This window comes from Cryptomeria japonica, chromosome 9, assembly GCF_030272615.1.
Source record: "Cryptomeria japonica chromosome 9, Sugi_1.0, whole genome shotgun sequence".
NCBI lineage: Eukaryota > Viridiplantae > Streptophyta > Pinopsida > Cupressales > Cupressaceae > Cryptomeria > Cryptomeria japonica.
In genome coordinates this window covers 110,655,228-110,682,874 of record NC_081413.1, presented here as the reverse complement: position 1 = coordinate 110,682,874, position 27,647 = coordinate 110,655,228, and the positions used below count along the sequence as shown (strand labels likewise).

General features: G+C 38.7%; 1 protein-coding gene across 1 annotated transcript in view; it reads right to left on the bottom strand.

Moving 5' to 3' along the window:
• The window catches only part of LOC131062796 (ras-related protein RIC1), a 58,180-nt gene extending 34,800 nt beyond the window's left edge, over positions 1–23,380 (bottom strand). The window contains exon 1 of the mRNA XM_057996530.2: positions 23,144–23,380. Within this exon, the coding sequence (XP_057852513.1) occupies positions 23,144–23,157 (14 nt within the window). The 5' untranslated portion in view covers positions 23,158–23,380. The remainder of the gene's footprint in view (positions 1–23,143) is intronic.
• Between the last annotated feature and the right edge of the window lie 4,267 nt (positions 23,381–27,647).

Here is a 27,647-nt window from a genome sequence, read left to right as displayed (position 1 = left end):
GGCTACTCAGACTGGCACATCACAGGCAGAGACTATGGCTACTCAGTCATCCAGGACCTACCTTAGATGCCTTTATAGGAGGCAGATAGACGAGGCTGAGCCTGAGCCTGAGCCATAGACTTGTTTTTTTTTACACTTTACAGTTAGATATATGTTTGGGAACATTTGAAGTCATGGATTTTATATTATACATTGGACAACATTTATAACTCTATATATCTATGTTTTCTAATTCCTTCAGCTACAATTTACATTTCTACGCATGTGATGGATGTATGTTTATGTATGTGATCAAATTAGCTTCTATTTGATGATGTTATAGTGTCTTTAAGCTTAATTCAATAATGGGTGTATGAAACAAGTTTTAAATCGTTAAAAATCTCTAAATTTCAAGGGTTTTCTTATTTTGCCGAGTCGTTGCCGAGTCATTGCCGAGTCCGAGCCGAGTCACGAGTCGAGTCAGCCTTGCCGAGTCATAGCCGAGTCCGAGTCTGGGAACTTTGGCATGTACAATAGGCCACTTCCAAACAATGGCAAGGTGGAATTCTGATTTTGTTTTACAACTGCCCCAATAGGCTGAGAACTTCAAAGCAAAAGATCAGAAAGATAGATCTATGCAATACAAATGTCAAATTGGCCAAATAAGATCATATGATGAAAGTACAATTTCTACCCACAATTGCTGCAAACTGATAGCATATTCTGAGAGTAGACAAAAAATAATGCACTTTCAAAAAAAACGGCACCTGAAAAGGAGTTCGTATGAGCCCAAACGGAGCCCTGGAAGCTGCAGAAACGGGGATTGGACAGGTACAGTCACCAAAAACTGAGAATTCTGAAGAATCTGTCCATCAAAATCAGAAAATAATTCCACCACGTGAAAGTACACGAAATTCTAGCCCATTTCAAAAAAAATTGCACCAAAAAAAGAGCAAAAATGAGCAAGATATGGCCATTTGAAGTTTAATTGCAAAATCAAAAAGCTCAATGAGAGGGGCCTACGAAAAAAAAATTTAAATGATGACGTCAGCGGATTGCGGGGTTAAATTTGACGGTCGTATGACTGTCGCCCAAACTTCACGGCTGAATGGGCACTGACTGTGCAAGTGATTTGGCAGGTGATGTGGCAGCCAACTGGGCTACTAACGTGGCACTGACTGTGCGCTGCTGACTGGGCAGAAGGTACGGATCCCAAAAATAATTTCCAAAAAAATTTATTTATTTTTTTTTTTTTCAAAAAAATTTTCAAACTGGAAAATAATTTTCAAAAAAAAAATATTTTTTTTTTTTGAAAAAAAATCCGAAAATTCCGTACCATACCGCCCAATTTGGGCAGAAAATTTCCTCCACACCCAAAAATTGATTTTCGCCAAAATAGGTCGAATTTATACTCAATTTTTATGGAAATGGCCTCCCGGACGCAATGGTGAGGTCGAAAACGCTCTATGATGCCTCCAAAAAATGCAGTCCCTCAAATCCAAAAATATAAGCCTTCCACAATGTCTCCAAAAACCAATCAATGAAGCCCCAATGGCTCTGATACCATGTGAGATTTTGCCAAGATCAAGAGCTCAATGAAAAGTAAAATAGAGAGACAAAATATAGGATAAGAATAAACTGTATTCTCATCAATAGATAAATGATCAATTGTTCAATTTTCATACAATGTAGATGAGCCTGCTTATATAGGCAAGGCTTATGGATATGTGAGCACACAAACATGACATGTGGCTCAATAAGAAACAAGGGTAGGTAGGAAATAGGTGTGGGTAGGTAGGAGAAACAATATAATAGTCCACATGAGGTGGATCACCCACTGAATGTGGAGTGTAACAACAAGATCAACACCATAAAAGGTGGAAATTCTCCAACACACTATCCCAATGTGGCACAAACACCCAAGTGTCTCATACCCAAACTACTATGAAATGCATTTCCTAAGTAAACTTAAGTAAAGTGTAATAATATCCATGATGAATAATTATTTACACCAACACAATTAAAGAAATTATGCATACCTCATCAGTTGCCAACCTTCTTCCTGTCCAATTATCTGATCTTCTGAATGATTTAACCTTACATACCTAGGAGTCTTCTGATTTTCTGTTCCTCTGCTCTGATCTTCAGTTATAGTTGAATTTTTTGATACTGTCGGGGTAACTGGTTTAACATTTTGTTCTGGTACAGGTGCTACCGGTTCAATTGTGATCATCTCCACTTCTGGTTCTCTCTCATAAGTTCTGATTTGACCTTTGTACAACTCATCCACCTTGACATGAGCACTCTCCACAATTCTCTGAAATCTTTTATTATAACATTAGTTTACCAAACCAGATCCAACAAATCTTCATCGGTTAACCTTCAAACTGACTTCTCCAAAGTCTAAAATAGGCTTTCAGACCACTACCAGGGGTAATGCAAGATATGTCGTCAATTTGCCTCCCCCTAAGGCGAATGCCTTAGTTGCTGGATGAGTTTCCTGTCGGTGCAGGAACATTTGTCAAGTTGCTGCAACACAAGAAAAGAATCTCGCTATGCCACTACAACCAATCACAGGTGAAACCATTTGCTATGTGGGGACTTGATTTTATCGGTGCAATAAACCCACCGTCATCAGTGCAACATAAATACATCTTGACAACAACCGATTACTGCACTAGATGGTCTGAAGCTCAAGCTTTGAAGAATTGTACAATGGATGCAGTAACTAAGTTCCTAGAAGAACACATTATTACAAGATTTGGATGTCCTAATGCTCTAGTGTGTGATAATGGTTCCGCTTTCACCTCTTTAAGATTTTCAAACTGGGCATTCAATTATGGGATAACCCTAAAGTTTTCTTCCAATTATTACCCTCAGGGTAATGGACTGGTTGAGTCAACCAATAAGAATTTGCTCAGCGTAATCGAGAAATTGTTAGAGAAGAACTCAAAAGACTGGCATACCCAGCTAAGGTTTGCTCTATGGGCAAACAGAACAAGAGCCAAAAGGTCATTGGGCACTTCTCCATATCATTTGGTTTATGGACAAGATCCAGTTTTCCCAATCCAATTGAAGATTCCAACACTGAAATTTATGCAAGAATATTTGGATCCAGAAGAGAGAGTTCATACTCATCTCTCACAACTGTTATTGTTTGGAAGAGCAAAGAGACCAAGCCCTGGAGAATTTTGCAAAACATAAAGGGGTAGTCAAACAATGGTTTGATTGACAGGCCACTGTGAAAGCATTCAGAATCTCCGATTTGGTCCTTTATTGGGATAAAGTCCATGAGCAAAAAGGAGATCATGATAAGTTTGATTGCTTGTGGAAAGGACCATATCAAATTGTAGAGATATTGGGAGAGAACGCATTCAAATTGAAAACTTTGACCGGAGATGACATTCCTTTGCCCATTAATGGGCAGTTTCTGCAGCATTATTTTAATGCCCTAAGTTCCGTGGTGGAACTTGTTTGTACATAGTTAGAGTAGTTGTTTTGTTTTCTTTTGTTTCTTTAGTTAGTTGTTCTGTGGTTTGCTTTTGTTAGTTTAGTTGTTTTTGCTTTCGTTAGTTTAGATGTCTCTACTTTTGTTTGCTTTCGTTTGCTTTAGGTTAGGAATAAAGAGGATTTATGTTAGCAAAAGGGTGATGTTGCATACCACGCACACTCTAGTTCGACCCTGCTAAGTTAGGTTTGGGGTATTCCTTTGGTAAATATTTGTGGAGAACTTCTGAATCTTAGATTAATTGTTTCTAAAGTATCTTAAAGTTAGGATTAGTGCTTGACTAGAAAGGGATTCATCTATTGTATCTCTACATTGAATTTTTCAATCATTATATCATACACACTTAATGAATTCTCTGAGTCATTTTGGTTTCCTAGGAGAAGTCATGGCAAGAAAACATAAAGAAATCATCGAAAGTCTTACTTCAGCACCACTATAATGCTCAAGCCCATTGTGAGCTTCATTGCTTACGAGCCAAAGTGTGGAAATATGTGAAAAGAAAAGAAAAGAGAAAGAAAAGAGAAGAGATAAAATCAGGACACTTGGCTTTTTTGGGTGTGCAGAAATCTCTATAGGTGTACACCTCAATAACAAAAACATAAATCGCCGGAAGTAGAGCAATCTCTATGAGATTATAGAGATAACCTCGCTAGCGCTATAGACGTTTGCTGGCAGCGAGGCTCTATCCAAGGATGCTTTTGGAGTTAAGACAAAATAACACTTAAACTATAACTTGCCATGATGGAACCGAAGAGTCATCTTGTTCTCGTGAGACGGGAATGAATGCATCTGCACACACTTATAATTGAAGGATGAAAGATCTTGATACAATCTAGGTTTCCTCTTCCTTTTTGAGTACCCTTCTTAACCGGCGGGTAAGTTAGCTATAATTAATTTTTGATTCTAGGTTTGAAATAGGTTTTATCTTAGGAATGTTCAAGAACATTCCCCATATGGAATCGCCAGATGTTGTGACCTTTTCACGCATCACCCCATTGCAAATGGGGACCCTCCCTTTTTTCCTGCTTTCTAGGGTTTTTGTTAGAGCCTTGTGACCTTCCGGCATCGGTATTGCCCAGTTTTGTTAGTTTTGAATGGTCTAAGTTTTGAAGTTGTGAGTCAACACCGTCAAAGTGCCTAGAAAGCTTGAAGAACAAAGATTGCAATCGATTTGAGTGGATTTGGACAAATTTCTATTTTTGGAAAGTTTGTTTTTTTGCTTTTTCCTATTTTTTAGGAAGTTTCGTTTTTGGGACTTTAAGCACGATTCCCGAAATGGCTATTTTTAAGAAAGTTTTTCCTATTTTTTAGGGATGCTTTCTTTTTCTATTTTTGGAAAGGGGATCTAGGGTTTGCATTATTGGCTCTGAGATTCACTGAAAATGATCGTCAAATTCCTCTAAAATTCAAGTTTTGTTCAAAAAGGCCAATTTCCTAAATTTCAAACAAATCCGAGAAGAATTGCACAAGTTATGAAGATTTGAAGTTTTGATCTCATGGTGCATGAATTTCACCAAGTCCACCCTCCTTGGTGCCTAAAATGAATGAAATCCGCCCTTGGTTGAGTGTAAGATGCATGAAGTTAATGAACTCCGCCCTCCCCTTGGTGCATGAAATCAATCAAGTCCGTCCAAGGGATTTGAAAGTGGCATGAGAAAGGTTCCTAAGTCAAGGCAAGTCCGCCTAGCAAACAAGCAATGTGGCATGAAGTTGATAAAGTCCGCCCTCCTTGGTGCCCAAGATAAGTCAAATCCGCCTTGAAGGAGATCGTAAGTGGTGCCTAAGCATGATAAAGTCCGCCCTCCTTAGAGTCATAAATGTGATGAAGTTTGCCTTGAAGCTAGATAGGAGTGGCATGAACTCAACAAAGTCCGCCCTTAACCAACATAAAGGTGCATATATTTTGCTAAGTCCGCCCTATGAAGAGGTTGAGTGCACAAGATGAAGGAAGTCCACCCTAGCATGATATATGGTGCACAAACATTACAAAGTCCGCCTTCCTATGTAGGGAATGAAATCAATAAAGTCCACCCTAATAAGATATTTGCTAATTTGGAAAGAAAGAGGGTGATGTCATCAAGATTTATCTTCAAAAGTTCGAACTATGGCTGATTTAGAAAGTTTTTGAAAAGAGAATATTGAAGAATGAGTTCGAATTGCAACTGAAAACCAATTTAGAAACTTGCTTTGCAAATTCAAAAGACTAAATGTCCAAGTTCGATGTATGAAGGACAAATTAGAAACAAATTTTAGAAGATCCTCTGTGTTTCTAATTAGGAAATTCGAACTTCATACAAATACCTTCTTCATTCTTTCATTTCTTCATTTAAAGTTCGAACTTTCAAGAGCAAGTTGAGAGTGTTTAAGAGAGATTTTGTACAGGTGAAAGACATTTTGAAGAGTTTTTGCAGGTTGGAAGTGATTTCAAAGGATATTTCAAGTATAAGTCTGAGATTTTCAACAATTTTTCAGAAGTTCATACACAGATTGAGGAAGATTCTTGACTGTTTTGAAGAACAAATTCACAGATTTTCTGAGACAGACCTCTGATTTTCTATCTTAAGCAGCATCTTTTCTCTTCTTTTTCATTTCTGAAGGTGAAAAATGAATCTTATGGGCAGATTATTGGGTTTCTTAACTGAATCTTTTCAAAGAGAAAGAACAAATTCAACTAATTTCCCTTCTTTTCTTTCTCATTTTCTGCTACATAAGTCAGTTTGATTGAACTAAATCGAATTTTGTTGGACATAGTTTGCTCTTAGGTTCTGATTTTTGATTGAGATCAGACCTTGAACTTCTTGAGTTTGGCGAATTTCAGGGGTTTTCTTAAAATTTTCAGAATATCCTAAATGTTGAAAAACCCAATTTTAAGGCTAAGTGTTGGAAAGAAAGTAAAAAAATCATGATATACTTAGCTACCTGTTGACGTGTATTTTGTACACAATCATACACAGAATAAAATACCCAAGGGTACCTTATCCTCTCTTGAATAAAGTCTCTGATTGCTGAAGATGTCGCAAAAAAGGATCAATCAGGATGACTCCAATGTTCTTTTATGTAGGGTCTCTACGTGTGGATAAGCACCAGTGGTCGTTGTGATTGCTGTTTCATCAAGGGGACTTACGTATCCGAAATGCAGGAACAAGATTTCCTAATACTAATGAATTCCAAAAAAGATCAAAAGGGTAAGGCTTGCAAGAGATAAACTCTAATCTAATCCTAAGAACAACTCAATGTAGGTTAGACTTGGCAAGATTCTACCAACTTCGGTATTGCCAGGGAATTACAACTTTACTGAAACTGATGTGATCTTCTAAGGTGAATAATGATTTTCAAATCATCAAGAATCATAGGCACTACCATGAAAGTACATATCAATGACTCAATAATGAATGAAGGTTTATGCAATCCAAATATTTCCAGTAGACCACACAAGGCGTCCTTACAATCAGCAAGAAGCTCATGGTTTGGAGTATGAATCTCACCAAAGATCAAACCCAACACTTAGTCCTTCAAATTTAAATACTACTTCGACCGAGAATGATTCAAGAAAGTAAACAACCATGAAAATAGCCACAAGAATTGCAATAAAACACCATAACTTCAATATTTTATTGATCTCAAAGCCATCATAAACAACAATTGTTTGATATTCCTTCCTCGAAGCTCAATCTTGCTACAAAATAACTTGCTTCTAAAACTCTAACTACTTCTTATTGCTCTCTCTTAATTCTATCTCTCTATCTCTATCTATCTATATATCTATCTATCTATCTATATCAAAATGAAAATGAATGAGGGTATATATAGCATCCTCAATTACAATGAACGGTCCAGATCAAAAGAAGATCAATGGCCGAGATTATGACACCTAAACCCTAATTAGGGTTTTATTACAAAAAGTCCCCTTTTATTGCACAACATTAAATGCATAGCCAAATATTAAATTTGGCACAAAAATTAAGGAAACATAGACCAATGACAATTAAGGTGCCACATCATCTATAACAACCTTTCTTCTAGAATCTTATTCCCTTTCCAATGCTCCTTTTTAGCATATGCAATGAATCTAGACACGATTCCTTCGATCTCAGCAATTGGAATCTCGGGAAGATTCTTCATTCGTTCCTCCAAGTGGATGACCTGATCGAAAGCCTTGAGAAGAGCAGTGTCCCATCCAGGTTCAAGTTCTTTGATCTTCTCAATTAGGAGCATGGTGGCAAACATCTGATCTCGTTGCTCATTTGTAATAACATTCTCATCTTTGCAAAAGATGACCTTGACTCTATCTTCTAATTCTTGCAAATCCACATCTGTCTCAACTGCAATCCTCCTGCCAAGAATAGCACATAATACTTCAAACACTTTGTCCTGGATCGGATGGATAATCTCTTCAACTTGATTGCATTTGTTACTGATGTCCTCAAAAAGAACTTCCTTCATCTGGAGTAAAGTTGACCATTGGAGTAAACTATGAGGTCCTCCATCTATTATCTTTTCTTGTGCTAGGATCATATCTTTATGTTCTGGCAAGTGAAGAGCTTCACTGATAGCTTCTTCTGCAAGATAAGCAAAAGTGTCTCCCTCCTTGGACACTATCGATCTGGATTGTGGATCATAATGGCGAGCACACTCGATCATCAACTCATGGCACTGGATTGCTGGAGGGAAGCCCGCCGCCTTGATAATGCCACTTTCAATTATTCTCCTTGCGACAGGTGATGGCTTGCCAATGTAAGGGACCTCTCGAAACTTCTTCACACTGAAGTTTCCCAAGTTGGTATCTCCAATGTTGCTCCATTTAGACACGATCTTGGTCTCCAATTCTTCGTTCTTTTGATCTTCCTTCATGAGGGCTGGACGACTGGTAGATGCTCCTGCCTTCGGGGTCGCCATCGTGACACCTACACAACATTTCATAATGAGTAATAGATTTTGCAATATAGAAATATAGATTGGATTAAAGATTGAATTTAGGAAACTTCATGATAAGTCCTTGAGTTATCATTTCCTAAATACGATTGAGGTACTGGAAATTCAAAATTTCAAAATTCAAAATTCAAGACTAAGACTAGGACGATTAAAATTCAAAATTTGAACAAGGGAACTTCGCCATACCTCACTTTGAGAGCTAACTCTAACAAAAGGATGCAAAATTAGGAAATTCGCCTAGGCAAAAATGAAGATTGAAGTCTTCAACGTGATCCTCCTCTAGCAAAGGCGCCTCCTTACTTAATTTCACCACCTTGAGGACAAATTCGCTCCACTTGCAACAAAATTCGCACTCTTCCTTGGATGGAAATTTCGCACTTCTCCTTGCCTTCTCCAAATCGCATGCAAATGAATGATTAAATGATGATTTGAAATGCGATATCATACTTCCCTTTTATAGGCGCTCACCTCTTTAATTACCTCTAGGCCGACTTGAAAATAAGGCAAATAATAACAAAAAATTAAAATAAAAGGAGGCCGACTTTTGTATAAATATAAAAATAAAACCCAAGTGCTCTCCCTCTTATTTAATTAATTAATTAAAATACCTTTGTAATTAATTGTTTCGATTTTTAAAAGGCAAAATTAATTATTAAATGCCTTGTGCGCACCCATTAAATGCCAATTTTAATTAAAAATATCAAGGTTCATCGAAATTTAGCATTTAATGCAATTTGAAAATGATGTTGGCGCCAAGACATGGGAAGAATAATGAATATTAACCTCATCGCTCTGGTCCCTGGGAGAGGGACAGGAGCGCTTTAGCATTTTGTTCTTGAATTTCTCGCTTTTAACGTTCAAAGTCACTTCCCTTACATCCAAACTGGCATTTTAATTGGGAACCTTGATCTTGATCTTATTCAATCTTTTGAATGAATGTCTCTTAGACCATTTTCGCCCTGGTCCCTTGGTGAGGGACAGGAGCGAACTTTGCTTTTCTCCTTGATCCTTGATCATTTTAATTGCCAACTTACGTCACAAGGCAAGAAATAACTTCATCCATTCATTCTACGCATACTTAACTTGTCCTTTGCAAGGCGAATTTGATATTTGAGTGATTTTCGCCCTGGTCCCTTGGTGAGGGACAGGAGCGAACTTTGTATTTTAGCTCAAAATTGTCAACTTTTAACATTAACTCCTTGCTCATCACCTTTCTAATGACATTTCAGACCTTGCATGACTCCGCCTTGATATGGTTTTTTGAAGGAAATGATTGTTTTAATGAATATCGCCCTGGTCCTTGTCTGAAGGACAGGAGCGAACTTTTGCTCCTTGTGCTAATCCTTGATCATATCGACCTCCAATTGTCTTCAAAGCGTAAAATAGTGTCTCTTACTCCTTCTTGAACGTTTGAAAAGGAAGTGGCATTCAAAATTCAAGCATACTTGACTATTTCGCTCTGGTCCCTTAGTGAGGGACAGGAGCGAGTTAGCTATTTCCATCAAATTCTCATAGTCTTTGTAACTTTGTTTTCCTTCGAAGCACCTCCAAACATCATCCCCATCATGCGTCTTAGCTTGGATCCGACCAAACTTGACGGAAAAGACTTGATATTCTATATTTCGCCCTGGTCCTTGACTGAAGGACAGGAGCGAATTTGCACTTATAAGCTCATCTGCGCTTTGCCAACTTTCAAATTTGTCTTCAATGGATTTATTATGCTCCCCTTCACTCATTTTTGACATGAAACTCGCTTCAACTTGGTGGGAAATTTGTCTTAGGAGGAAATCGCTCTGGTCCCTGGGAGAGGGACAGGAGCGCCTAGGCAAATATGGGCTTACTTGGCGTCTTGCAATCTTCAAAATTATCTTCAATAGAGTGGTTACGCCTTGTTTCATTTGCCTCAAACTCAAAACTCACTTCACCTTCGCCCGAAACTTGTCTTTTAAGCAAATCGCTCTAGTCCCTTGGAGAGGGACAGGAGCTATCATTGAAATTCGCCCTGGTCCCTGGGAGAGGGACAGGAGCGATTTTGACTCTTTGAGTAGATTTTCTCCATCGAGGTGCACTCAAATTGTATTCAACTGATAAAACACATTTTCTTTGTTCTCCTTAAATCGCGAAATCATTAAAATCTTGCAAGGACAAAGCAATCTTGGATTTCAAGCTCCGGTCCTTCAGTGAGGGACAGGAGCGATTTTGTCCTTCTAGCACATTTCCTTGTTTGCAAACTTCTTCAAATTATATTCAATGGACAAAAGATGCCCTCCTTGATCTCTTCCAATCCAAAAATCGTCTTGGTCCTGCAAGGACAGTTGAATTCTAAGAAACAAGCTCCGGTCCTTCAGTGAGGGACAAGAGCGATTTTGTCCTTGAGGGCAAAATCTCAACTTTTCATTGCAAATGACTAAATCCTGGCGTTCCATCATGTTGATTTCACCTTCCATTGCGTCCTTGACGCTTCAATTTGATCAAAATGAGGTCAAAAATGGTCTAAGTCAGTCATTTCGCCCTGGTCCCTGACTGAGGGACAGGAGCGATTTGACTTTAAACTTTAAAAATTTGCCATTTTGAGTCTCAAAAATCTTCTGAATCTTCAATTATTGCATCTCCTGGCGACCCTGCACAAGACAAATGAAGCAAGTCAATAACCCAGACGCATAAAATACCAATTTCGCCCTGGTCCTTGGCTGAGGGACAGGAGCGATTTTGCCTCTATAGCCAAAATATCAAGAATTTAGGCTTTAGTCACTTCACAAGGCATAACTAGGCTATCTCCAAGGCCAGGGGACAATTATCAAACTTTCCAAAATTTGGTCAAAATTCACCCGAACAAAATTGCACCATTCCATCACTAACACTTAGGCAAAATTTGAACTTGCTTTCAAAATTCCGACTGGACCTAGTCAGACACACCTGACATCCTGACAGACTCATCATATTTCAAAATTGCAATTCATGCGAGGATGCTCAATAAACTTTCAAAATTTGATTGGACTTCGGCTTGAAAATATCAAAAAAGGAAAACCCTAAGGCTTAACCCTAGTCCAAACGACTCACTCACTTACTCAAAACCCTAAAAGCAGAGAGAAGAACAGGCAAAACCTAGCAAAAAAGAGGGGGTCCCCATTTTAATGGAGCGATGTGTGAAATGGTCTACCAAACTCCAAAATCGCACCTAAAAATGCAGATCCTAACTTAAATTTATTCATTTCTTTTGCAGATTTGGATGACCTCTGAGGTTGGAACATCACGCAAAGTCAAGATGAAGTTCCAAGTCGACAAAGATTCCCCTTTGGAATCAAAAATGAACTCCAAGTGGAAACAAGTGGGTGATACAAACCTACGACACATAAACCTTAGGGAGTTCAAGAAGCGGATGCAAGGCATAGACACTCAATTACCTACAACGATAGCAAGGAGAATGATGCGGAGTGGTACAGTGCAAGCTGCTGGTTTCCTTCCAATGATGCAATGTATTGAATTGATAGTAGAGTGTTCCAAGCATTATAACCCAGAGAATAGAGAGATAGTAGCACCTGATGGAAGGATTCTCACAAATATTGGAGAAGTAGCAATTAGAGAGGCCTTCCATATCCCTGAATACCACAACACGGTCTATATGACCAGGGATGAAGCAACCCAGCTAAAAAATGACAATGTAGAAGAATATGAGGCTAATATCAATCATTCATGGTTGGAGAAACCTAGGAAAGGTGTTTCCAAGATACCTAAGCCCCTTGTGAGGGCATATTTCAAAGAAAATTACGGAGACCTCATCATTTTACTGAACAGAGTCATGGGCAGCCAGCAGGGTGCTCCTTGCGAGCCATGGATGTACTATTTTATCCATGAAGTAATTGCTGGAGTTAAGATGATAAACTGGGCCAAAATCATTAGTGATAATCTGGATGATCAGTCGAAAAATTTGGAGAAGAATAGAACCTTTTATATGAGTTCATATTTAATCTATTTTTAGCCAGGACATACAGATATAGGGGCCTTGTATGCAGAGGAGCTGTCAGAAATAAGGAGAACCAGTTCGCTGTCTATGATTGTTATCCACAACCGCACCTAGAGGAGAAATTTCATTTGAAAAGAGTTAATGATGCATTCCTAATGCATATCACAAGAACCCTTCAGAGAGATCTTCATCAGCGACTCTCTCAAGAGTCAAAAGATTTTATCAGCAGGTTTGGGTATTGGTATATCCAATATCCCGAGTTCACCTACTTAAGGATCCAGGGATTCTCCGGACAGCCGTATAGACTACCCATGTTTCCTACAAACAGAATGGTACTACTTGAAGTAGTAAGACAGTTGGAGAAATCTTTGATTGTGCAAAGAAGGAAACAAAAGACAAGAGCATCTTCTCTCACTATTGGAAATGGATTAAAAACATGTCCATCAACCCAAGCTGCTACACATGCCGACAAAGAGATTCAATGGTATCCATTCTTTCAATATCAAGCAAGGAGCCATTCCGATCCTTTTCATCGAATGAAACAAGTTGATGGAGAAAGGTTCGAGCATAGACCAGACCTTGAAGATTATTGGGCAAACGCAGCCGATAACTTCGAGATCAGAAAGAGGTTTTGGTCCAGGATCCCGTTGAACTTGATCAGGGCATCCAAGGAACGAGTGGCAGACCAACTTGAGGAAGACAATGAATATGAGCAGCCACATTATGCCACCCTAAAGAATGAACATCTTGCTCTAGTTGATTGGACAAAATCTGAAAGAGTTGACCTGGGTGATCTTATGAGACCTGTGATCGAATACTCCAAATGGTGGGCAGCTCAGAGAACAAAGCAACTCAGAGCAAGGAACGTTGCCTTCACCTATGATCTCATGGGGACTGATGAGTCCATGTCTTCGAATCACAGGAGTACATCGAGTAACCCAAGGAATCCAGATAGTGTTGGGTCAAGGAAGAGAAAAGAGCCCACTGAGAATTCCATAAGGGCTAAAGGAAAGAAAATCACTGGAGATGCAAATGTGAGCAGAATGCATAGGTCTGGTGAAGGTCATTCGACTATAAGCGCTACATCTACTGCTCCAGTAAGAATTGAAATTGATGAACAAGAACAAGATAGTAGAATGGGAAATAATGAGACAAAAGTTACTCCTCCCGTAATTGAGGAAATCATGGAGGAAATGGTTCAAGAACCAAGTCAGCCCCCTATTCCCATCAAAGTTCTAGAAATTGAGAACCTAGAACCTCAAAGAGAGTTCCTCGATGGCATAGTTACTACACCAAAGGAAGTTGAAGATAATTTTGATGAGAGTGGCATGGAACAATCAACCATCCCGGATTGGTTGAGGGAAAGAATGAAAGCCAAGGTTCTTGAGGAGGTTCATCAGGTAGAGAACACAGCAGCATTCTTGGCTGAATTAAATAAACTAGCTGAAATAAGACCACCCAAACCAGTTAAGAAGTTCTCTTTGATTCAGAGAGAGTGCAGGGTTCAGGTCAATACAGGTAGCAGTACCAAAGGCAGGAAAAACTCAAGACAGCATTACTCCTGAGGACTATGAAGTCACTACTATAAGTTTGGGAAAGACCACCAAGATTCAGGAAGTCCAGGAATTCGATAATACCTACAAATCCATGAAGGAGAGGCTAAACAAAGAGGTTGAAAAGAGAAAAAGATTGGAAGCTAAGAACAAACAATGGAAAAAGTATGTTCAACACTCAACAAAACCACTTGATCGGGAGGTACCAGTTGCTCCTCCTGCACCTCTTCCACTAGAGTCAATGAAGGATTATGAGGATATGAAGATTACATTCAAAGAGGCCAAAGGATGGACTTTTGATGCCTTGGAGAGTGCTGACATACTTGTTGCAAACCTAGTATTAGCATATGACTCCACCTCTTTCTTGTTAAGAAGAATCCAGGACATAGCTGAAGCTTGGGAAGATGTTGAGGAGATTCAAAACAGAATAATCCCACACTTGAAGACCATCAGAGGGCTTTCTCAACAGGATTTGGTAGATGGAGAAGTTATTCAGTCGGGGGACAGACATGATTTCAGCACTTGGTTCTTTGCTTTGACAGCTAGGGTTGAATCTTTGAGGAAATCCGAGGCTAAGTGTTTGAAATTGAAAAGATTGTCAGAGGTATTCAGGACAAGGTTTTCCTTGTAGCAGCCGAGATATTGCAGCAAGATGAAGTGCGAGAAAAACGTTTACGTGCAGAGAATCTAAGGGCCAAAATTCAAGGAAACTTCTTCAAAGTTTGAGGACCGACTCTCAAGGATGATCTCACCAGGATTTTGAGATTCTTACTCATTGATGAGAACTTCCTAGTACAGGCGGCTGACTGGGAAAACACTCTCGCCACATGTACTGATGACGTGGACATGGTTGATTACCAAATTGGCAGTTTGCCAAGTGTCACCATGGAAGAGGTTCGACTATTAGTGTCCAAATACATTGCATCTACTGAAAAGGAAACTGGATGCCCACCTCAATGAAATTAGCAGCTACGCCACTTGTCTACTATTTTGTTCAAATTGTTAGAGTTTTGGGAAACCTTAATTAGGGTTTTGATCTTTTAATCTGGGCCCTTGATTACTGTTCAATCTCGGCCATTCAAAATTTTTGGACTCCTATATAAGGTTGCCTCCTCTAATTTGGAGAGTGAGGTTTTTTGAAATATTGTTGCAAGGTCATTTTCAAATAATACATTACTTGTGTGCTTTTTCTTAAGGCTTTGTAATCTCTATTATTTGAGTGATTAGCAAGGTTTTCAATTTCTTCAACACCTTAGTTAGATTTTATTTCATGTTGTTAGATTGAATAAAAGATTTGATAAGTATTGGTTCGTGGTGTATCTCCGCTCATACTTTTGATGAATAGATGATTTTTATTCATTGTGTAAAGTTAGTCTGAGCTTTCCATTTTGTGTATGCTTAAACTTCCAATGATAAGCACATCCCTTGAAGATTGCATCCGCTTTGCGTAGTTGTCTTAAGTGAGGTGAAGCAAAGTGTGGTTTATTGAGTTCACCAAATCAATACCGTCTCTTAAGTTCATAGGAGTAGAGTAGACTTCTAAACCCTTATCCTTTTATCCTTTTTTGAGAGTCTTAACCCAAAAATCCAAAAAAAGAGAAGAGTATCAATCAATAAACCTATCTAAATCCCAAAGTTGTGAACAATTCAAGCGTAAGTCCCTTTGTGTATTACTAGCATATCGCAACGCCCATTGAGCTTATCCACATGTCAAGACCTGACAAAAGAAATCTTGGAATCGCCATATGATCTTCTAACAATCTTAGCATAGACGGTGGTTTTTCAAGAGAGGATAAATTATCTTTGGGTACTTTATTCTAATGTTCGATATATGATAAAGCGTACACCAACAGGACCCTTGCAATGCTCCTAACTAGTTGTGCAAGGACTCGGATGAGGACTTGTTTGTGATAAAGAAGGCATATAACCCTAAGATTCTGCTTATTGATGTTATTATTGCAATGGAACCCTCAAATACTCCCCCTTTCAGATATCCCTTGAAGTCTGCTCGTGTTCTAGACTCTGTTGTGCATGGTTGTTCTCACACCCTTGATAGGGTTGCTAAGGAAGTGGTGGTGAATAATGGACAGGTAGGTAGATCAAGTGGCTTCGGGGAAGAATGTTATGAGGATTGGGAAAAGTGGGCTATTGTACCATATAAAGGTTTTGCCTCAGTGGACTTGTTAGAGAATGCCATGTTAGAATTTGGCTCTAGGAAGGCCAAGGCCAAAAGGAAGAAACACACTAAGGTTGGTAAAAAAATCATAGCCCCTCCTCTTGGGGTTGAGCAAGTTTTTGAGTTTATAAGGAAAAGGGGTAGGCCCAATGGTTCCAACAATAAGAAACAAGATAGATCTAATCCTAAAGCTTAGCTGCCCAAATGTTACAAAACGTTTAGGGCTCCAATGGACACCTCTCCGTAAAGTTTTAAATGGACTTGAATTGTGTATCTTGGAATATAAGGGGTTTGGAGTCCCCAGACAAGAAATATGTGATAAAAAGGTTCTTAAAAATGAAAAAGAATGTTGATTTCCTTCTACTTCAAGAGATTAAAGCCATACAATTCTCCCTAAAGATCAACCTGAAATGTATTTGGAGGGAGGCTGAACATTTTGTCACAAATCACTCTAAAGGTATAGGTGGGGCTGCCATACTAGTATGTAGTAGGTGGGCCAAGTTTATGAAGAGGTGGGGCTGCTCCCCTTGCAATAGAATAGTATGGGTTATTATGAACTATAAAGACCAAGAGTATGGGGTCGCATCTATCTATGCCCCAAATGACCACAGGGAGCAAATTGAGCTCTGGAATTGGATTGCTCAGCTAGAGGACATACCTCGGATCCTTGGTGGTGATTTTAACATGGTGGAACATCCACAAGACAAGGTGGGTGGGAATAGGTTTGAGTGGAAGCCTAATGAGAAATTCTTCTGGTGTAGGATGCTTAATAAACTCGGACTGCTTGATCCTCTGGCTGGGAAGAAAAAAGATCTCAAAGAAATTTGGCACACTTGGTGCAATTACCAGCAGGGGAGCAAGAGAATCTATAGTAGATTGGATAGATTTTATTTCAATAAGGACTTGATCAGTATAAAGCAGGATGAGAAGGGTTGCACTGTGAAGGTTATTCCATACACCCTTTCTGAACATCATCCTATACATGCCACTTTTTGTCTCAACTCTTCCCCCCCTCTATCTTAGGGTGTGAGGGATGTTTTTTCACTAAACATCAGTTTGTTGGGTGATGAGGATGTTGTGTTTGCCTCATATATCATTAGACAATACAACTTTTGGAACCCCAATCTATCCAATGCTATTGACAGATAGAATCAGAATGTAGACAGTTGAAGAATTATTTTCCAGACTGGGGGGAAAAAAAAAGTAAAAGATGACAGGAGATTAGAAATTGAGTTGCATAATAACCTCATCTCAGTGGAAGGAGTCCTCCAGCTTCAACCGGGGAATTTAGAGGCTGCTGATAGGCTCAGAATAGCTAAGGAGGAATTGAGGAAAATTCAAAATGTGAGGATTCAAGGTGCTAAAATCAGAGCAAGGATCAACTAGTTAAATCATGGTGACAAAGGATCAAAATTCTTTTTCCATATCCTTAGAAGTAAGGAAGCCAGAGAACGGATTGATAACATATGTGATGAAGGAGCTAATATTTCAGATCAAGAGGGAATCGTAAAAGCTTTTTCTCAACTCTATCATAAGTTGTTTCCTACAAAAGATTTTGGCCCTATAAAGGAGAATGCCAGGAAAAATATAAGTTCTATCATCCCCAAAAGGATAGTGAGGAAGATATCCTTTTACTGGATAAAGATTTGTTTGTGGAAGAAATCCAAACGGCTATATAGTCCCTTAAGAATGACAAGGCCCCCGGACCTGATCGGTTGCCAATTGAATTCTATAAGAAAAATAGTAAGTGGATAGGAAATGACCTTCTTTTATACAAGGAAGCTATTGAGAAGGGCTCTCTGGGCAGGATAAGCAATAGTGGTGTGATTAAGCTCATACCCAAGGATGGAGACAAGTCTCTCATCAAGAACTGGAGACCCATCACACTTCTTAATGTCTCTTACAAAATTCTGGCTAAAATTCTGGCCAAAAGGCTTGAGAAGATCCTGCCTAAGGTGGTAAATAGTACCCAAACCGGGTTTGTTAAAGGGAGGTAAATTCTGGAGAATATACTCACTTGCTAGGAAGCAATGATCTGGGCACATGAATCTAATTAGAGTGGGTCTATAATGCTGATAGATTTTGAAAAAGCTTATGATAGAATTGAGTGGAGCTTTGTTATTATGATGTTGGAAAGTATGGGATTCCCCAAACTCTTATACCAGATGGTGAAAACTCTCATGAATGATGCCATGACCTGCGTTGAAGTAAATGGAGTTAGATCAAATAGCTTTTCTCTAACCAGATTAATTAGACAAGGTTGTCCTTTAGCACCCACCCTTTTTGTGATTGCTGCTAATGCGTTGTTTTTCTTAAGAGACAATTCCCTATCAACTAAGGTGAAGGGTATAAGTCTGCCTAATGCAGAAGAAATATTGAACATACAGTTCGCCAATGAAACTGCTATTCTGGTTGAATTGGAAGAAAATAAGCTGTGTGCATTAATGACTAAACTTGACATCTTTTGTAATGCATCCAGAAGTAAGGTTTCCCTGCCAAAGTCCATTATGTTGGGGTGGGATCTTCACCCACCTACCTGCTTTTCCAAATTCCCGCTCATGTGGGGTGGACCCAATCATCAAATCAGGTACTTGGGCATACCATTTGCTATCAGCCCGAACCTTAAGGAGATGTGGGAATGGGTGAAGGTTAAAATAGACAAGAAATTGAGAAAATGGAGTAAGCACTATCTCTCTTTGGCTGGGAGGTTTCAAGTTTGTCAAAAGATTCTATCATCCTACAACATCTACTATACCTCGGCTTGGTTGCTTAGTAATTACAAGTTTTCATTCATCCAGAAGCTAATTAGGGAATTTTGGCAGTCTGACGGTAAAGGGGGCAAGAAAAGACAAGCAGTCAAGTGGAGATGGTGCACCATGAGTAAGCAGAAGGGGGGATTAGGATTGAAAGACTTGAGAGTGCAAGGTATTGCACTTGCAACCAAATGGATCTTCAAAGCTCTGCAAGGGGAAGAGCCTTGGAAGATTCTGGTGAGACATAACATTGCATGCTTTGTCCCTAAGCAAGGCCCAGCCTGGAAAGGTCTATCATTCAGCAACTTGGTGGCTGGACATTTCTCTATAGCCCCAGCAAGCATGGGAAAGTGTGAGGCACCTTATCTCACATAATGGTCTAATCAATGATGATAATAAGTTATGGGGACAGAGGTCAATTTGGTGGAATTTGTCACATAAGGACAAACCACTGGCTCTATTACAAGGTTGTTCAGCAAAATCATGGGCAAGGAAAGGAATTCAAGTATTTGATGATATCTTTGAAAGGGGGAGGTTGTTATCCTGGCAGGAAATCATCTCTAGATATAATATTCCGCTATCCCAAAGCAGGACATACTCTGTTCTGAAGGCTGCTTGCTCCTCATTTCAGGGCCCTTCCTGTGTAGTAATGACTGCAATTGCTTTTCTTCCTTTACTTGGACTGATGGAACTGCTCTCCATGAAAAGTTATTTACAACTGTCTTGCTGATAATGATAACATTTTGAAGCATCTGAGCTGCTCCTGGAATCTTAACCTTACCCCTGTTACTTGGCAGAAAGTGTGTGTCCAATTGTGGCGTAGACCTATTGAACCCAAAAAGAAGTTCTTTATTTGGCAGCTATTGTTGAATAGGCTACCTCTTAAGAAGCCTGATGGGGAATTTAATACCTGTTCTTTCTGTAGACTCCCTAAAACTGTTTATCATTTGTTCTTTGATTGTTTATTTGCCAGAGAAGTTTGGTATATGTTTGGCCTTGCTATAAGCTGTAATATTAATGTCTCTGAAATATTATGCGGTTTTGTGGCCAAACTCAAGAAAGATTTCAATTTTTTTAGTCTATTCTTTCAGCAAATATTCTTTGGACTATATGGAAAATTAGGAATGATAGTATTTTTAATGGTAGATGCAAGGCACTTACTAAGTCTCTGAGGAGACTCATTATGTATGATGTTTGCTAATAGGTTACAATGGTAATGAGGCTATCCAAAAGGAAATTTGAGAACCTAATGAATGATGGCATTGCTAGAGTATTCAAGTGGGAAGTCTCTCATGGTTTCTCTTGGACAAAACAGGATGGGAACACTGCTCCCTTTGAAGCTGCCCTACACAACTTCATGAGGGAACTCAACAAGATTAAGCACAGAGAGCAGCAGCAATAGCAGGAGTTAGCAATCCCAGTAGCTGAAGTCTTCATACACCCGTACCTGGATCATATTCAGGCTGGGAAGGAACTTGTTTGGATGGATAGCCCTGCTGGTTGGACGGCTTGGTATGAGACAGTTGGAGACAACACCCCTCCTGATGGGGTCTTCCAGTTTGGACAGCTCCCCTCTTGATGAGGTGGATATATTTTGTAATAGAACTGATGTATTTTTCACTTCTGATGTATTTTTGCAGCGACGGTATATGGGCAAGGATTGTAATCTGGTAATATCTTTTACTTCTGATGTATTTTTTGCAGCAACTGTATATGGGCACGGGTGTAATGTGATGTTTCTGGGATTGGGGACCGGGAAATAGTTATGGTAGTCTTGGAATAGATATGTGGACTGTGAAGTTATGAACTTCCGCTGATATATTTTGTAATGTGACTCCTTGATATTTAATATAAAAAAAAAATTATCATTTTTCATTTAGTGCCATATATTATAAATTTATAATTTATGTTTCATAATTGTCAATGTTAATGCAAATTCAACAAGTTACAAGTTCTTCTTCAATTGAGTGGAATTAGAGTGCATACTCCATCTACCTGGTTAAACGCAACCTATTGGAGGCAAAAAAGATGAAGACTTAGTCTTTGTATACTCTAACAGTCTAACTTGTGTCTCTTGTGACATCAAAGACCTAATTACAATGAGAGGGTGACAAAGAATCGGGATCTGACTCCTGAGTGTGCCAACTTAAATGCTATGATTCCACAACTTGCTAAAGTCTCCATAGATGAGCAGCTACTAAACATAACATGGCTAGTGGGAATGGTGCTACAATCGATTGTGGTTCAAATAAAATTGAAGCAAATGTTGACTTTGATGCTCTCAATGAAAAACAATGTGAAAATTATTAAATATTGATTGTAATTTTCAATGTGTATTGACAATTGATAAATTACTAAATTATGAATTTATGAGTATTTTCAATTTTACAAATTATGACATAGTTTAATATTTTGTATTGAAAGAATAAAGATAAAGAAGATGAGGGGTGATCTGTTCCTGACATTACCCCGGACCCTGCTGATGTATGGGATAAACCAGATGACCGGAATCCTCCGCCTTCTCCGATTGGAGTTGCTCTCACCGCTTAAGCAGCTTTAGTTTATGTTGTTATGAGCTTTCTGGGCTCTGCCCGCCTGACTATGGGGCTGTGCTCTTGTATCCACCCAAACTTTTTTTGTGAATATGTGTACTTTAATTACTATTTAATAGAATCTGATGTAACTATTCATAAAAAAAATATTTTGTGTTGGCAATTATGAGTATAACTGTTTTTATTTTATAATGTTAAGACCCAAACCATGTACTTGTACCAAGACTAACGACTTAGCAAGATATATTACAAGTAGTTATATAACATCTTTTATGTAAGTTGACAACCACAAATCAACTGACTGCAAGTATATCCCTCTCAATTGCATGATTGAACAAGAATACATAATTAACAAATTAACTTATTATTATGGTAGGGATAAAGAGCTTCCCCAGCTTGTCAGACTATAGGATAGAAGTAAGTCAGTACACCTCCCGCCACGATTGCTCAGGTTCAAACCAGGCAGGCTCTTGTCCATGTGGTATAATGTGGTGATTTAGATGCTACATATGAAATAGAGCTCAATACTCTCTCCATGTGATGGATAAAGGGAGTTTGTCGTTCAAGATAAGAGCAACCTTGACGTGAAGAAAAATAATGGATACCAAACAAAATGTACTTATAAATTCAGTGAATTGCCAGTTCACAGCTCCAAAAAGAGTCTTTAAAATCTAGAGCACATTCTTTTTCAAAATAATTGTCACTCAATGGAAAGTAAAATTTAAGAAAACTGCAACAGATTTCAACTACACGCCATAGTAAACCCAAACCACTTAAGTGCACTATGTCATTTTCCATCCAGGGCAAAGATGCTCGAAACATAACAAGGAAGCTGTGCCTAAAATGTGTAGCAGCTGATCATATAAGATTCTTAAAAATTGGTCTACAAATAAAAATTAACTCAGTTGGTCGTATAGCATTCTTAACACTTGGTTTTGACCTAAAAATAGCAGCAGCTGGTTACGTGATGTTTTCATATTGGATTACAAATGAAAATTTGTAACTGCTGATCATATGGCATACTTAAAACTCAGTTTAGACCAAAAAAATTTCAACAGCTGGTTCAAATTCAATACTTAAAGTTTGGTTTAAAAATGTAAAATTGCAAAACTTGATCATAGGACAGGATTAAAAATAAGTCTAGAAATGCAAATTGCAACTGATGGTCATGCAACATGCTTCAAACTCAGTCCAGAAATTAAAAATCAGCATCTGGTCATATGAGACTTTTCGAAATCCGTCTGGAAAAGAAAAATTATAACAACTGATCGCGCGAAATGCCTACTAATCGGTCAACGATTGTTGATTAAAACTGCTTAAAATGGTCATATGAGACACATAAAAATCATTCTCTAAATGAACCTTACGGTTTAAAATTTTCATCACACACCGCGAGGGTTTAGAAACTTAAATTTTACATATAAATCTATTGCGGCAAGCCTTATTTAAAAACAATGTCCTTCAAACCTACAAAATAAATTACTTCTTTTGAAATACATACCAAACGGAAGCCTGAACACCAATAATTATATACACAAACTATGTAGAATATATGGTTAGATCCAATTAAATTCACTGACGCTATTTACTAAATTAGGGTAAAACCCATATACTACAACAAATGATCTGAAATCCAACTACATGCGCACATAAAACACCCATTCAATCCAGTAAATTAAACAAAGGTACCAGAATTTTCAGTTAATTTTTGGGTTACAGCACTTACTATTCGGGATTCATGGTGGAAATCTGCAGCAATTATTCGAGGAGAGCAAAAAATAATAATGATCTTAAACTGAACCTCAACCAATTGTCAAGTGCTTTTTAACTAAAATAAGATAAAACTTCAAATGAACTTAAACACTCTTCAAAATAGATCTGAAACCAAATCTCGACGATTTCCTCCAATTATTGAAGAAATCGAAGGATTTGTAAGACCGTCCACAAGCAGTAAAATAAGATTTGCGTGCGTATATTTTATAAAATAAGGCCGAGAGGACCGGGGCTTACAACGTCGAAGTTACCGGCTTCTTCCGGTTGCACAAATAAGAGAAAGGGAGGAGAGCTGGTCTAAACTGAATTTAAATGTTCTCATAAGCGGACCTTTATGAGATTAAGTACGTATTTTTTATTTAATTTTGTTGTCTTCAGGTCATGTTTGACACTTGTCTATTCAGGGATCAAAAATGAAAATCTTATCAAGAAGATAAAAAAAATTAAGTCCCTTCTTGGTAAGATTTTCATTTCTATTGTCTGGATAGACATTTCCTCATGTTTGTAGGTGTGTGAACTGAATTCAGTTCAGTCACTTAAAATCATAAAAAGTCTTTAATAACACCCCTCCTTAATCATAGTTTAGGTGAGACAAGAAGAGTAGGTCCTCACATCAAAGTCTAATAAGGTATCCAAGTACAATGCCTACGTACAATGCACTTCATGAAGAAGATGAGAAAACCCTATGGAAAAAAACTCCCCCCAAAATAAGAGAAAAGATAAGCTCTTTATATGATGAGAAATAGAAAACCCCCAAAGAGGGAAAAATATTTCTCATAAGAGAGGAGGAGAGAGATCATGTAGCCCCCCCTAATGAAGAATCTTTTGCACTGATGGTAGATGCACGACATTGAATGCTAAAGATGATCCATGCTCATCAAAAAACATTCCTCCCCTTGAGAAGAAATAGAACCACAAAAGCATGTAGGTTTTTGATATTATAAGCAACCAAAAAACAAGGGGGCTAACCCATAGGAACAACAAGGAGAACAATGGCAGAACCATTATCCGCATATAATCAGCAGAGTTACAGCCTTTTACCTCTATCAAAAACTATTATCATTCTACGAGAGTTTAGCAAAAATAAAGCAGAAATAAGAAGAGTTTTAGACATATGCCACGCAGGGCAATAGACATAGAAATTCAAACAAAAACATAACCTAACGCTATCCGCCCGCGGGCTACTAAACTTAAACAAAAAACTAGCTTTCCATCGAATTCAGAGAATTTACTTCTTTTTCCCATGGCTCCTCTTGGGGAGGAGCTTTCTTGCCCATTCCTTGGTGAGGAATTTAAACAGGGCCTTGTAGTCCTCATCATCCTTGCCTTTACCCTTGGACGCACTTTCCTGCATGAGGCACGGAGTGGTAGCCGAGCAGCGCATCACATTCAACGCGAATTTAGAAACATCATGCATTTTGGATTCCGCCGCCTCCAGTATGCTAGTGATATCCTGCACATTATCACAAAGGGCCACCATTTTTTTCTCCAGCTCCACCAGGTTTTTATCCTCCTCCTCTTTTATTCTACTTGCCTCCTCCACAACCATCAATTTTTCCAGTTTGAAAGTCGAGGAGGGGGGATTTGCAGGCTCCGGACTCTTTGAAGAAGCGGGGCTTTCAGAATCCTGGGTGGAACTGACAGAGTGAGGTGTCGGGTTATGGTGGAGGAAAACCACATTATCAGTTGGGATAGAATTTCCAGTGTCATGCGAAGAGGAGGGGTCTCTTAGAGATTTTTCTGAGGGTTTAGAGGCAAGCCTGCTAGAGCGACGGGGGGTATTGGCCTCGTCGGTGATATCCATGTCAGAATCAATCTCCTGGATTCTGACTTTCTTGGGAGTTCTGACCTCTTCAGGGGAGTGTTTTTTAGTTTTCTTGCTGCAAGAGTCAATTTTTGGGAGCCGAGGGGGGCTAGCATCATTTTTAGCAATAGGGTAGGTCGAAGGACTGGTATTAGTCACATTCTGGATGGAGATAGAACGGGGCAGGCAAAGAACGAGGTGGAAGTTGTACAGGCGAATAATGAGGCCCTAGTGGAGGATAGGGAAATCTTTCCCCTTTTTCTTAGCTTCGGCAATATCCTTTACATTAGCATCCAGAGAATGCAACAAGAAAAATGGAATGGAAATATAGTCCTTATTTCTCAAATGGCTAAGGAAAGGGAGATGGTAGTAATAGAAGATACCATACCTTCCCTCCAGTGTGAAACACTTCATCACAATGTAACAGACCTCATCCCACAGGGAAGGGAGCTCCTCCCGGTTGAATCCGCTCGCCCTTTTAACAGGGTTTTTGCCCTCGCAGAAGAACTGGTTCAGACTAGTGGTATCCGCAATACGACTCTGCTTTTTCCATTTCCTCCCCTCCAGAGAAAGACCTGTCGCCTGAGCTATGACATCTTCATTGATTTCGAATGAGATACCCCCCATGGTAACTCTTATGTCTTCCCAGGAATTCACAAATTGCTTGGAAAGTCTTTCATCGTTTCCCTTCATACTTTCCATGAACTTATCAATGCCGCCCTCCGAGCAGACGAACCACACCGCCGATTTAGCTCTAAACTCATCAACTTTATCGGGTTCCAGTCTGAGCCTGTCCCCCCCCCCATTCTTGATTCCTCCAGCTTAACAGAGTAAATGTGAGACCTTCTAGTAGAAACGCAAAGCCGAGGCAGGATTAAGGCAAAGTTGATATAAAATCATGTAAGTTGTCTTCCCATTCTTGAAAATAATATGAGAAAAAAAAAACTCAAGATGAATGAAGCCTCTAAACGTTGCTCAAGTGTCCCCATTTCAATGTTGAGAGGTATCCCAAACAAATTGAGTGCTTTAGGCCACAATGACAAAGATGACAATCTAGAATCTAATAAAGGCCAATGCAGATCATAGTCCAAAGGCAAAAATGATCCCTCTAAATGTTGCTCAAATGTCTCTAGGCCAATGGCAAAGTGTGATGAATGCTAATAAGATGAATTAGGTATCATAGGAGATTCAGGTACATTGATCATGAATGTGTGGTGATAGTTGGACCAATGAGAATCTAGGACTACCACGACATAAGCAAATATAGGCAAAGAGAGAACAAGAGGGTCTGAATATGCACCCATAACATTAGAAGAAGATGAATCAACTCCATAGGAGTTGTCAAAAAAGAGGATATGAATATCCTCATTGGTGTGCTCCAAGTCTACAATGTGGGACTCTACAAACAAGGATGCAATGTCTAGTAGAAATATGTCCCAATAAGCTATCTTAAGAAAACGATGGAAATATTGTCACACCAAACCACTGGAAGTTGTTAAAGAAACATCATTGAACTTGGAAGTAGCAACACTAGATGGAATATCCTCAACTAGAGGAGATGAAGTGTCCCTAACTATGGATGCAACCATATGTGAAGGAGTGTTGTATGGCACCTGATCACTCTATGAAGATGTGTCCAAACAAATTGGGGTGGTAGGTGCCTTAGTGAAGGGAACATCATAATCTCCAAACAGTTATTGGATGATGGACCAACGAACAAAAGTGCACTTAGTGTTCTCTATGTGATTGATTTATCCCTTGTAAACTGTAATGCCTATGAGTTCATAAGCTTTGTCATTTTTGTTAAACCACCTGTTCTTCTAATATTTGCCATGAGGATCAAGAATGAGTCCAAGGAGATAAGGTAGTACAGACCATGCTCATTATAGTGATTCAAGATCCCTTACTTCCAAGACAAATATTTCTCTAGATTAAGCCTGACATATAATGATGAAATTTTGGTTTAGACGACATGATGGATCCCCCCAAAGTGGAACTTTATCTCATTTCGTGATTGTATGAAGATCCCAATGACATCTCAGTTAGTCTAAAACTGAAGAATGGTAAGAAGAAGTGTTGAAGCATACAAGTTACAACACACAATACACCCCCCTTGATTCAATTTTAGAGGCAGCCCTTATAAGTGGCACTTTATGGGTGTAATGCATAGACAAATCCAAATGGAATGAAAAAAATAACTTTTATAATGAGAGTGTGATATCAAATCCATTGGATTGGGAAGGAAAAAATACACACTTTTACAAAAAGAGGCACTCAAATTTGAGGTGTCAAGCAAAAGTTATGCCAATTACAAATTTTCACTGATATGTCTAATGTAGCATTACAAAATTTTACAAATGTCTTGCAAAATTTTTTATAAGAAATGTGTTCGAAAAAGAGGGGTAAATTGAGAGTTTTGTTGAGATCATAAAAACCTGCTGGATTAAACTTGACAACTATCACTAGTTTGAAAGCAAAGCAAATGCAAATAAGGAAAATACAATTCCAAACTCAAATTGGAAATTTTCTCCATTATTTCGCAAGCAAAGCTTACTTCCTTCCACACAGATTTTAACTCTTCCAATTTAATGACTTGTCATATTGCACATAATTTGTCACCCAAAATAAGGGGAAAGTGCAAAAAAAATCCACA